The sequence below is a fragment of the Phycodurus eques genome, chromosome 3 (assembly GCF_024500275.1).
Source record: "Phycodurus eques isolate BA_2022a chromosome 3, UOR_Pequ_1.1, whole genome shotgun sequence".
In the NCBI taxonomy this organism is placed as follows: Eukaryota; Metazoa; Chordata; class Actinopteri; order Syngnathiformes; family Syngnathidae; genus Phycodurus; species Phycodurus eques.
In genome coordinates this window covers 6034696-6047889 of record NC_084527.1, presented here as the reverse complement: position 1 = coordinate 6047889, position 13194 = coordinate 6034696, and the positions used below count along the sequence as shown (strand labels likewise).

Here is a 13194-nt window from a genome sequence, read left to right as displayed (position 1 = left end):
CCCCGCCTCCTGCCCGATGACAGCTGGGATAGGCACTGGCACGCTCGCTACCCTAGTGAGGATAAGCGGCTCAGAAAATGGATGGATGGATGGACTTCACACAGGCCTCTCTGCAGCCCAGTTCGTTTGTGTTAAAATATTACGACAAGCGTTACATAACAATGCAATGCTAAAAAATATATTTTAAGAAAAGCCAACAGAGAGAGAGAGAGAGAGAGAGAGAGGGATTGCTTATAATTCATGCTTTTAGATTTACTACTATTTACTGTAAAGACACTTGTGTTGAGTCTACTTGGCCGCACATTTCAGGCTGGTGCTGTTTTAATATTTTGATGAGGAAATTTAGGTGGGGAAAAATCTGCTTGTTAAAGAAGACATACTGACTCGTGCATTTACTTCACAATTCTAAACAATTCTCAGGTGTCATAATGAGATGCCTGTTAGTGGAAGTGACAAGTGGAAAAGGCCGCCCAGGCTATCTTTGTCCAGATAAAGGCACGTGGATGTCAGAAGGTACCCCCCCCCCCTCCCCCCCCCCCCCCAAAAAAACAAAACAAAAATAATGAAATCAAATAAATACAAACCTGGAATTGCATTTGACCATAGGGACACGTGGGGAAGCCCCTTACCAGCTCTTGCCTAAATTGGACCATGTCAATGACACAACTTGAACCTTCCGTTGACATTTCGGGATTCAGGGATCCCCCCCTATTTGTGATGGGGACCCTGGTGGGGGAGGGGCGGGGGGAGAAGGGGTTCTCGAAACTGTTTCACAACACATCTCTTTTTAGGGTGCTTCTTGGAGGCAGCCTCTATTCATTCGCTGTCAGGTGGCTGTTACATAACAGGATTACTAGGACAAAAGACCCCTGGTGACTGGACATCAATTGTGAGGGGTTTTGCATCAGGGTGTGTGTGTGTGTGTGTGTGTGTGTGTGTGTGCGCGCGTGCGTGTGCGTGTTCCAGCCCTCTGTTATACAACACACCACTGAGGGACAACTTGCAGGCAGCCTTCGTAACGTCATTGCGCTCGGTGGTGGTCCGGTGTCTTCAGCCATGTCCGCACAGTTGCTGGTCGTCGTGCTCGCCTTCACCTCCTTGAGTGCTGTGGCTGAACCGGCTGCACCTGACTGCAAGGAGCTTGTGAAACCTCTGCAGCTGGACAACCACAGCCCGGTGAGTATTTGAGTGGGTTCCAAACCTGAATAATGTGGAGTGTTGTACAGTCATGCTCAAAACCTGGGGTGCCAATGCTTTTAACCAGGCTGTATAGTCTATTGTATATATTTGTATAAACAAGAACACTTCTTTCATTATTATGGCATTTAGCAAATAGAAATAATTTTGATAATCCTATTTGACTTAAAATAGGAAAAGTTAAGTCTGATTTTATGTCAGACAGTCAGGAAAAACAAGCATTATGTTCCATTTTATACAGTCATGGCTAAAGACATTAGCACCCCTGGGGTGCCAATGTTTTTAGCCATGACTGTATTTCACAATATTATTTTTGTTTGTTTTCATCAATGTTTTAAATGTATTTTGACTTACAGAACAGTCTTAAGGTAAAGTCAACATTCCAACCATGCACTCTCAGTAAAGAAACAATGAGCAGCCACAACAATAGTTGTGTATGCAGCTTACAGTAGTGAAGTAATGCAGTATTGCACTGAATAGTAATGCTGTGACTAGCGATTTACTTTACTGATCTCTGGAGCAAAAACAATTTAAGTGGAAACCCCAAAAGTAAAACGCTATGTGATCTGAGATTCTGGTTTCCTTAAAAAAAAATACATAATTTTGCCATTGGGAATAATGTAAGTTAATTTGCTCCAGGCTCCGTCCCCATTATGAAATCTTTTTTTACTGCACTTTTTCAGTAACATTTTAACATATTGAACTGCCGTGCAAGTATACCAAAAATGAAAATGAAATGTAACTAAAATAAAATGAAGCTACTCACCTTGACAAGATCTCTGGCAGACCCGTGTTGGAGTGGGAGATGGAAGCCATTGAAAAGCCGAAGAAAAAGCAAAACAAAAGTGTGGCGTTAACGCTCATTTGTTGACACCTTGCGTGATGTCACGCATGATGATGATGATGGTTTGAACTTCAAGACTATATTTTTACAGAACATGATGGTTGAATTCCAAATCTTATTACTTTTGGGACATTTGATTTCCCCCAGTAATACGATAATTACTTGTTAAATACATTTGTTTGCTCGTTTTTTCCCATTGATGAATAGAGGGTGTTTCACATATTTCCAATTCCATTACACCTGACAAAAAAAAAAAAAAAAAAAAAAAAAATCCCTTGATTCATTACGCGGTCTTGTGTCAGATTTTCGGGAAATGGGTTCTCCACGTGGGCACGTGGGACGAGCCGGGCCTGAAGAGCGACCTGGTGGCAGCGAACAGTTCGTGGATCGAATTGTCAGCCTCCTCGCAGAGCAGGACCATCTCCCTCTACTGGGCTGACCGTCTGTAAGGACGCCACTTCTCGCTCAAAACCGATCAGTCGGCATCACGTCTGATTTCCCCTTTGACCTTCCAGGAACGACAATAAATGTCTTCAGGGGTCAGCTGATGTCACCGTCTCCGGAATGACCAGTCACTTCACCTGTAAGCATCTACTTTAATACATTTGGTGTTGCATCCAGAAGTATTTGGAATATTTTAAGTCAATGGAGATTGCTTTTACGATTTTGGCCTTTGCAGTGAACCGGTGATAGGAGTAATTAACGCCACCCTAAATAAACATTTGCCGATACAGTGGACCCCTCTGTTCACGGGAGATAGGGAGCACGAGTAGCGGAATTGACGGCCATTATAATTGCGTTTAAAAAATGTTTTAAAATGTAAATGTTGGGAAAACAAATTGGGACAAAAAGCAAAAAAAAAAAAAAAAGGGGGGGGGGGGGGTGAAATCCGCCAAAGCGTAACCGTAACTGGTTCGTAAGCATGCGGGGATCCACTGTAGATGCAACAAGATGGTGGCAAAGCACTCGGTGATGCTCCTCAATTCACTTCAACATAATTCCTTGGCACCAAGATGTCACAAAATGGCGGCAAAGCAATACTTTCGGTGAGAGGAAGATAGTTTCCAAAAAAAATTCAAAATACAAATCTGCGAATATGTGGGGGTTCACTGTATATGCCACCACAATGGATTTGAAAATAAATCAATAAAGCTGTTTAGCTTTAATTTAAGAAATATCACTAACGTAAGAAAATATTTATCTTGGTCTTGTTTTTTTTTAAATCATAAACACTTGGTATTTGGGCAGGGGTGTCTCGACTTTTTATATACACTGTAACCTATTATGTTCCTTTGTTCAAATACTCGAGCCTCTTAATATGTAGGTACTACACAAAGGTACTTTTTTTTAACGGTACATATTTTTGTGAAACATGTTCTACACATTGGTAGTGGATGAAAGCAAACTCTGCCATTGTCCAAATACGTCTGCACCGAACTGTCAGTCATTCAAGCTGTTGTGATTTGTCACCTCTACACAGTCATCATCAACAACCACACTTCATATCATGACGGCAAATACTACTCAACCTGCTCCGAGTGCCTCCTGTCCGAAGACACAACCCTCCTCCCGGACGGCAAATCTAAGGGCCGATACCTTTTCCTCTTTAGTATGTGTTTCTTAAAATACATCAACACTCAACACTTACTGCAGAAAAGTGAATATACAAACACGAAAGAACATTGCCTCTTACAAGGGTCTTACAAGTTTCTAAATTTGCCAATGTTATGATAATTATAACCTTTTAATACAATGTGAATTTTCATTACACATATATACATATATATATATATATATATATATATATATATATGCATCATGATATTATTATTATTATCGATCAATATATTATCAGTGGATTCAACAGGGTTTAATTATTAGTAGGCCAGTGATTCATTCATATATATAAAAAAATATAACAACACCATGAAATACAATCAAACATATTAGAATGGAGTTTGTAGCTATGCATACAACCTGAATAAATGTTTTTACATTTTATTTCTTACTTTTCATCTACAGTGCATTTTTTTAAATACAGTTCAGTTGTATTTAACCTTTAAGTACAGTACAACATATTTGCATTTAATATTTCAAAACTGTTTGTTTTAATGTAAATAATTATGTATTTAACTCCCATTTTTATTAAACTTTTATGTGCAATACATTTTAATTGAATCCTAATTCAAGTACAGTTTTAATTTTTTCATTTTGTATATTTAAGCGTAATGTTAATGTTTCAACTGTGTATAATGTGACAGTACATTGGCTTACAATAATTAATACAGGAAGGCTATACTTTCTAGGAATAAACCCATTTTAAAATATGAATGGAGTTTGTAGCTATGCATATATACCGTTAAAAAAAAGAATAATAATAAATTTAAAAAAAAGTTTGACAATCACTGATTTAGACCATAAGAGCTGTAAAATGTCAAATCGGCTCAGTTAATTATCCTTCAATCCATGTCCTCATCGTTAATGTTGTAGTCGTGCTTGTTGCTTTTCAAAGCCCGAAGTGGTAAGCTGGAGCCATCCGAATTGGAGACCTTCAAGAAACAGGCCGCGTGCCTTAAGTTCCTCCCAGACTACCACTTTCTAGACTCAGGTGTGTTTTTCATTTTACCTTTGTGCTATTTCTCGTGCGATTAAAAGCCTCACGCGTCAGTGCGCGATGGTCTCGTTTCAGATCTGTGTCCAGATGACAGAAAGACTGTTGCAACCAATGAGGGGGAGGAGCCTACTGGTTCTGCAAAGTAAAATGGAGCACGTAGACAGACAATTATGTCTTATTAAACAGACTAAATGTTCAAATGTGATCTTGTGCAGTGGAATAACTTTTTAGATGTGTAAAATGTCGTAGTTTTGTGTGTATTATAACAGTGGATAATGTATCTCTTGAGTCTTCAATTTTGGCAGAAAACACTGGTTAGCTGTGGTTAAATAAAGTAATGCAATTGTCCTCTGTGCAGTTCTTTCTCCAAACCTTTGCATAGAAAAGATGACGCACCCTTTTTTTTTTTTTTTTTTAAATACAAGAAACTGGCGGCATGGTGGCCGACTGGTTAGAGCGTCAGCCTCACAGTTCTGAGGTGCGGGGTTCAATCCCCGTCCCCGCCTGTGTGGAGTTTGCATGTTCTCCCCGTGCCTGTGTGGGTTTACTGCGGGCACTCCGGTTTCCTCCCACATCCCAAAAACATGCATTAATTGGAGACTCTAAATTGCCCATAGGTGTGAATGTGAGAGTGAATGGTTGTTTCTTTGTATGTGCCCTGCGATTGGCTGGCAACCAGTTCAGGGTGTACCCCGCCTCCTGCCCGATGACAGCTGGGATAGGCTCCAGCACGCCCGCGACTCCTAGTGAGGAGAAGCGGCTCAGAAAATGGATGGATGGACAAGAAACTGTTGCCTGGTAACTTTGTAGCGTCAAGGCAGCATTGTGGCCACAACACAAATCCTTCACGGGAAAACAACCTTCATTACACAAGAGAAAAGCTTTTTTTCCCCGCGAATCCAAAGAGGAGTCGTGGCACTTCGCCCGGAGTCCATTCAAGGCCCACGGAGGACGACAGAGATGCTCATTCAGCATCAGCGCTCTTTGAAAGCATGTCTCAGCATGCTTATCCACAATGCTTCTTGGTGCATGTTTTGTGTGAAGAACACATCCTGTTTCATTACGGTTGAAGTTTGCACACCATTTTTTTTTTTTTTTTTTACTCTTCAAGAGCCCAGAGAGAGCGAGAGAGCGAGAGAGAGAGAGAGAGATATCGGTTTTGGGCTGTAACACACCGGTCCAGTAACGCGGTGCGATCATGACCCGGCCTGTCGTTGCGTTTTTGTTGGCTCTCGTTTCACTTTGCGGTGCTTCTGCACCGGACTGCGAGGACCTGGTCCGACCTTTCATGCCGGAGGACCCGCAACTGGTAAACTGTTTTATTCCTTTCCGGGTTAGTGGATCTTTTAAGTTAAAAGGGCTGGACAAAACATTAGGTACAATTGCGCTCTAACGCAATGATTCACTAGTCCTGTTTGTGTGGCGTGAGAGATCATCCTGCCGGAAAAAAAATATATAAAAATGATAAAAATTTTACATAAATGGCCCAAAACAATTATATTCATTTACTACTATAAATAATTTATCTCTGTTCATCTCTCTATGCCAGCCACGTATAGTGACAGTCAGATCAATTAAATGCCCTAACACAACTTCCACCACACAACATCAAAACTCAATATACAGAGTATTGTATATATATATATATTTTTTTTTTGTTTGTTTTGTTTTTTTTTTGGGGGGGGACATTGTTGTCTTGCGGTGAGCTGTGATAATTTTCTAATGTAAAATATGCGCCTCGGCTCAAAATAGGTTGGCGGACAATATTAAAGATCATATTGACTGACTAAAAATGGCTTTATTATTGTGAAGAACTGCACTCCATTGTGTTTCAAAAACTGCAAACTGCAACCACAATAATTAACATGCACTATCGTTAAATGAATATTGCCAATTCATACGACACATTATTCCAGCGGGGTCCAAACTATGGCCCAGGGGCCATTTGCGGCCCGCCATCCATTTTCTGGGGACCCGTGGCGTAGAATGAATAATAACCTTTGACACAGCCCCTACGCTATTTAATAAAAAGGAAGGGGGAAGTGTGAAAAGTGTGGTGTGTCCAAAGTAGTACTCCTAATCATAAATTGCTTTTGTACAGAGATTTTCATGGACTATTTGCCTTATAATCTTTAACATAGAAATGTGATGTACCATTTTTAGTAACTAAAATATATAAACAATATATCATATTCCGTTTGCAGGTATTTGGTAAATGGGTGTATGTGATGGGAGCTGGTGACCCGCTGCCATACCACCAGGCGATGGCGTCTATGAAAAGCTCCTGGATAGACTTGTCCCCGACCGCGGACAGTCACGTTGTGACATTACGATGGGGCGATCACTCCTTGTAAGTTGCTTGATGAAGTTGCAGGACTTTGTTCGAACATCTGAATATGAATATAATATCGAATATGTTGTTGTCCCACAGCAATCGTTGCATTTTTGGGGAGGTCAACGCAACGGTTGTTGAACTTGCCACCACATTTCGCAGTAAGTGCTTCGCAGATGGGTAAATGTGTGCATAATTAAGACGCAAGGAAGAATGAGCTTTGACATGGAACAGTTCATAAATTATGAGGCATTATGAAATACTGTACTATGCTTATCAACCACATTAGGTGTCCAATATAACAAGATTCACTACAAGAGCCTTCAAAAATTCTCCCTTTAGAAAGATAGGAGTGCTCAGTTTTTTTATTTTCACTGTCAGATCGGTGGTGATATTTGTTAAATTAATGAATTCTGTTGTATTAACTAACATAAGATTGTGCTGGTGAGAGCATGAGACTAAATTGATTCGTGACAGAAACACACATACTGTAGATTCATAATGTTGCCGAATACCCAGAGTGTGCATGTTTTCCGAAGAAAACCTATGCGACCACAAAGGGCACATCCTGAGGACCTGCTCCGACTGCCTGCTGTGGACGGACACCTTCCGAAACCGTGACATCACCGGTAGATACATCCTGCAGTTCAGTAAGCACACACCTCTCACAGCAGATCAGTGTTTGAAAATGTGCTCTTACAAAATAATAATAATAATAATAATAATAACCCTCTCAGCACGGAGCGGAGCAATTGATCCCAAAGATATTGAAGTGTTCAAAAAGCAAGTTGGCTGTCTGAACTTTCCGGAGAACTTCCATATCTATGATGGAATAACAGGTAAGCGTTTTTTTTTGTTCACTTAAATCAGGGGTTGTCATACTCATTTTTGTCACGGGCCACATCGCAGTTATGGTTCCACTCGGAGGGCCGTTATGGCTGCAACCCCATATGAATGTATGACTGCCTCGTATTATTACATATACGCAAATTAATGGATAATTACTTTGTTCAACTACAGTATGAATCAATTTGATTTTAAAATTGGGGTTGGTAACAAAAAAAAAAAATGCATGCAATATCTCAATATTTTTAAAAGTGAAGCCAATTTGGAATTTTGCTATTTTAGCAAGAAACAAAGTTGATGCGCACTCTCGCGGGCCACCTAAAATGACGTGGCGGGCCGGATCTGGCCCCCGGGCCACCGGTTTGACACCTGTGACTTCACTGTTGGATGAGTGACATTTATTCAGGTTGCCACAATATGGTGATGGGAGAATGGCCTTCAAAAGGGAGTGTGTGTTATAGTTTTGTTTTGTACCACGAAGGGACAACGGAACACATAGACATGGAATCATTCAACTGTACTTACAATAAAGGCATACAGTATTTCCTATTTACTTAATTTTGTCTCTCTTTCTCCTTTTGTCTTTATCTGTCTTCCTGTTGCAGAGCTGTGTCCTGATGACAAGCAGAGCACAGAGGGAAACACTTAAAGCAGAAAAGTGACATTTATAACACATACAGCAGTTACGAAGAATGTTTGCCCTACGGTTAGTTTTCATTCAAATCTATATTAAAACGTTATCACATACAATGTAACGTGTCGTGTGAGTAAAAGGAATGACATAAACACTCAGCGGTCATAACATCAGGTACCCTTATTTGTTCCATGACATTGTATTAACAGTCATCGTTATTTGCTTCATTTTATGGCATTTCTCTTAGCTGCACTTGTTAAAATACTGCACATGTACAAGTATGTGTTTTTTGTTTTTTGCCCAATCAGATTTCAGCCTTTGTGCAGCCATGTCAATCTAATCCGAGGGCCTTCACAATTAGTAGTTCTGGCCGATGTAACTTAAACCACATTATCAATGGGACAGTTTCTTTAACCGTTTGGATTTCAAATTTGCTGACCCTTGATTATGTCAGCATTTTTCTGTCCCCTGATTGGTTGATCAGAGCAAGACAACTTTGACGAGCAAAACATGTCAGTAGTGATCTGGACACATCAATACGTTTAATAATCAGCATTTCTGGCGAGCATGATGTATCTTACTTACATTATCTATGTTTTTATCACGTTATTAGAAAAATATGGATTCCGAAAGGCTCCGGATGTACATTGCACTGTTGTACTGCGTTTTCATATCCTATTGATAGTTTGTACGAGTGCAAAGTTATTGGGGTGTTATTAAATCCCCACTAAAAGCCCACGCAGCAAATGCACAGCCTGCCACTGAATCAAGCTAATGTTCACAATACAACATGAAAAATAGGCCTAACGTACATGTAAAGCTGGTACAGAGTAGAATAAACAAATCCACTGATCATCAACCACCCAAATGTTGTACAATAAAACTGGTCTTATGATACTTCCCGCTTTCCTTTGTGATTATAGACAGACACAATTGTCATTCACTTAAATGTGCAACTTACAGTACTGGCCCCCCGACCCACTTTGAACAACCTCCAATTTGCCCGACTCGCTGCTCTCCCGCCGCCCGCTGGTTCTGGAGCTCCGCGTGCGTGAGCTGCTCGGCGTCTGATGCGGACGCCGGCATCCGAGCAGCGCCGCCGCCCGTTTCCTGCACCGAGAGGAGCCGAAGTAGTAGAGGAGCGGGTCCAGGCAGCAGCTGAGGCTCCCCGCGCACGTGGCCAGCAGGTACGCTCGGTAGGAGGTGTCGCCGGACTCGTGGTCGACCTCGACGTAGTGGACCATCAGGATGACGTTAGCGGGGGCGAAGCAGACCACGAACACGACAAGCACGACCGCAGCCATCACCACCGCCCGAGTCTTTTTGGAACGGTTCTCCACATTGGCGGCTGCCAAGGCCCGGATGATGCGCACGTAGGCCGCCACCGTCAAGACGAGAGGGATGAAGAAGAACACGGCGCAGTAGACGGGGAAGAAGTAGCGATAGTAGGATTTTAGTTTCTCGGAATCTTGCACGTCGTGGCAGGTGGTGATGTCCAGGTGGGGCAAGTACGCCGTCTGACCCGAGGCCAACAGAGGCGCCACGCCCGCCAGGGCCAGCAGCCACATGCCGGCGCACACGGCCCACGCCGTCCGACGGCTGCGCCACGTCAGCGAGTTCATGGGATAGACCACGGCCAGGAAGCGGTCCGTGCCGATACACGCCATGAGCAGGACTGAGCAGTACATGTTGCAGTAGAACGCCGCGGTCACGACCCTGCACATGGGCGGGCCGTAGCTCCAGTTGTTGCCGTGGTAATGGTAAGCTATCTTGAAGGGGAGGAACAGGCCGAACAGCAGGTCAGCGCAGGCCAGGTTCAGCATGTAGATAATGGCGGGCTTTCTCGGGCGGACGGGGTGCACGAACATCACCGCGGCGACGAGGTTGAGCGGCACGCTGACGACAAAGACGAGGGTGTAGACCGTCGGGACGAAGGCGGTGGTCAGGCAACTGCGCAGGAACCGCTTGGCCTCCTCTGAGACAAAGTAGCGCCCGGGAGGATGGCGGTGTGAGCCGCGATGTCTTCTCACCGGTACGGGCTGGGAACCGGAGCCGGCGACGTCGCTCAGGCTGTCAAACCCAGACAGGTCCACGTAGTCCTCAGCGTGGCCAGAGAAGGTCCGCGGGGAAAGCCCAGAGGCTTCAATCATGCATGAAAAGACAGAGGAAGAGGACCCTTTAAGCAAAATTTGATGTTGGGGCCCTCTCTTTATGACAATAATATTGATTATTGATCATTCACACCCCTACTATGAACTGCATCAGCGTTACACTTAAGACTACTCTGGAAGCGTTGTTTTTGATATCCTATTTGAGACATCTTATGGTTTTGAATCTCAATAGGTCGCACATTCGGGTAAAAGAGCGGACTGGAACACTCCAAGGAATAAAACGATCCTGAATATGCAATGCGCAAAACTGATTTGTCGTGCAAGAACAACACCAAAGTGCAGCAATAAATTTGATAACCAGTTAGATACTGCATATGAAAATAACTTGAAAAGTACAAAAACAGAGTATTAAATAAAAAATAATTAAAAAAACAATGTTGGGGAAATATTGCATGTGCTAACTAAACACAGCTTCCTGAAACAATGTGACAAAATGGTTAAAAAAAACAAAATTGAATTGATTTGGTCTTAAAATGTAAAATGTGATAAAGCTTTAGTAAGAATAATAATACAAAAAATTAGACTGCATATTGAACTTTTTCACGGGACCCTGTTCTTGCGCAATATTCCAGGCGCTAGTTGCTATTTGGTTCCCCCTTGTGGTCACGGTGCTCTTTGCAAGTGCTTAGGACGCTTATTGCTCGGGTCAACTGTGGGTGTCAAACTTATTTTCATCACCACATTGTAGTTATGGTGGCCCTCAGGGGGACGATAAAAAATAAGAAAGCGACATAAATGTAGAATCGCTAAGGGCCATATTCTCACGTTAGTGCGTACTGTTTGTCTTTTACACACCTGCCGTACGCAACTTTCACTTACGCATATTCTCCCGTCCAAACATGACACACCCACTGCACGTAACCTGAGAAATTTTGCGCAACCACTGAAGGAGGCGTGACTCATTGAAGTCTGAGGCTGGCTGTAAATCATGGAGAATTTTCCTGAGACTTGTGAACGTCATTCAAAATGATTTGAAATAAATAGCACATCTTAAAAATGAAAATACCTTCTGTAGCCGATGTGTCGTTGTGGGACGTCCACTGTTATCGCTCCATCAAGCACACTAAACTTTGAAAGAGCGCTTTTTTTTTTTTTATGTATGAAATAAATGCAATAAAAGTAATTTAATGAGAATACTGTGCTTATGACTCCGGGGGGGGGGGGGGTTGCTCAAAGCGAACTGCTTGTTTTGTGTAAATAGGAACAAATTAAAAATATTTTTGGGTGACAGTATAAAATCAAGTTTGTCTCCTTTTCATGGAAATTACCAATGCAGACAAGCGCAACACTATCAGTAAATTAGACAGATAGGGTGCAAGGCGGTTACACTGCTTGTCCCTTATCTCATGTTCTGCGTGGGAACCTAATAATTGACCCGTTATATTGCACAATGGGTCCTGCTTTTGATATTGCAAGCTTTTATTGGTCACATTGGGGCCGCGGGCCTTGAGTTTGACACATGGTCTCATGTGATGTGAAACAAAAGGCTGTCACAAAAAGAAATTTCTCGAGAGGGGTGTCCTTAGCGTGGGTATTTGTTAGTAACAAACCATTAAAAATCAATTGTTCAGTTTAAGCATGTATAAAGGGATCGCTCTCAGAATGTTCTTAACTCCTGCTTTAATGGTAGTGTTACCTGAGGGAGCCATGTCAGAGGCCTGCATGGTGGAACTTACCATGGTTGAAGTTATGTCTAATTTAGAAGACTTAACTAGTTGCCACAGGGCCTCCTCTGGTTGCAAAAATACGTCGTCATAATAAACATGTTATAGTAAGAGCCAACATCAGTTTTTATAAAAGCAGAATTCTTGATACAGCTGTTGTATGTGACGCCACTGTGCAGGTGCAGCCTGATTGTATCATACAACAGCCAAAGGCAAGCTATATATTAACAAGGTATTAAAATCAAATGCAAAATTTGGAACGCCACCTAGCAGCAAATAAATTACGCATTTTGTGTGTGCGTCTGAAATTACAAAAGAAAATTGAGAAACGTACCATTGTGGGCGCTCAGTGCCGAGCTGTGAAGTGAAAACACCACAAACAGCCAAAGTGACGGATGACCTGAGGCCGTCTTGGCTTGAAGCATTCTGAAGGTACCGTTAACTGGTACAGTTTACCAGGAGGGGAGTATTGCCAGTTTGACAAGTGTGTTAAATATAATCCAGTCAGGGTGCTGGCCCCACCCCCTTTTGACTCCTCCCCAACACAAACTAGCTCATTAGATTTATATTTCTATTATTATTATTATTATTCATACATTGAACACACCACCAATCTCCCGTGACTTCAGATTGATTTTTCATTTAAACCCAAACTGTCTGGGTTTTTATTTATTTTTCCCCACTGAATAATATAAACAAAATATTAAATAACAGCGCTCAAAATGATACACATCGCAATTCTACACTATTGCAAAGTACAATCAAAATATGACAAATCGTGGAATTTCAAACTGAGCCCAATCATCTTTTGGTCTGTTTTAAAAGGCAAAAAAAGGAAAGTGATATTTATTATACATCATTTGATTGTCAAAAATCACCTTACACCAACAAT

The 13194-nt window shown here is 42.0% G+C and overlaps 2 protein-coding genes across 3 annotated transcripts; one reads left to right on the top strand and one right to left on the bottom strand.

Annotated features, from left to right (window-relative positions):
- Nucleotides 1-980: 980 nt before the first annotated feature.
- Nucleotides 981-5003, top strand: LOC133400549 (uncharacterized). Its single transcript, XM_061673340.1, has 6 exons — nt 981-1176; nt 2344-2486; nt 2557-2624; nt 3522-3650; nt 4554-4649; nt 4731-5003. Exons 1-6 carry the CDS (start codon nt 1057-1059, stop codon nt 4799-4801), a joined length of 627 nt encoding a protein of 208 aa, XP_061529324.1. The 5' UTR covers nt 981-1056; the 3' UTR covers nt 4802-5003.
- A 3156-nt stretch (nt 5004-8159) lies between these two features.
- f2r (coagulation factor II (thrombin) receptor) lies at nt 8160-13104 on the bottom strand. Of its 2 annotated transcripts, XM_061671777.1 has the most exons (3): nt 12637-13104; nt 9429-10607; nt 8160-8447 (listed from the first exon to the last, which is right to left on the bottom strand). In XM_061671777.1, coding segments are annotated over exons 1-3 (1272 nt in total). In that variant the 5' UTR covers nt 12728-13104; the 3' UTR covers nt 8160-8445. The 2 variants fall into 2 exon arrangements, with proteins under 2 accessions (XP_061527761.1, XP_061527760.1); XM_061671776.1 differs by having other exon boundaries at nt 8160-10607.
- Between the last annotated feature and the right edge of the window lie 90 nt (nt 13105-13194).

What these genes read in the sequence shown, in the direction of transcription:
- LOC133400549 (XM_061673340.1), top strand. Translation starts at nt 1,057, where the DNA reads ATGTCCGCACAGTTGCTGGTCGTCGTGCTCGCCTTCACCTCCTTGAGT. An exon ending in AGCTGGACAACCACAGCCCG is followed by an intron (nt 1,177 to 2,343) that starts GTGAGTATTTGA and finishes GTCTTGTGTCAG; the next exon opens with ATTTTCGGGAAATGGGTTCT. An exon ending in CTACCACTTTCTAGACTCAG is followed by an intron (nt 4,650 to 4,730) that starts GTGTGTTTTTCA and finishes GTCTCGTTTCAG; the next exon opens with ATCTGTGTCCAGATGACAGA.
- f2r (XM_061671776.1), bottom strand. Translation starts at nt 12,727, where the DNA reads ATGCTTCAAGCCAAGACGGCCTCAGGTCATCCGTCACTTTGGCTGTTT. An exon ending in GGCACTGAGCGCCCACAATG is followed by an intron (nt 10,608 to 12,636) that starts GTACGTTTCTCA and finishes GCATGATTGAAG; the next exon opens with CCTCTGGGCTTTCCCCGCGG.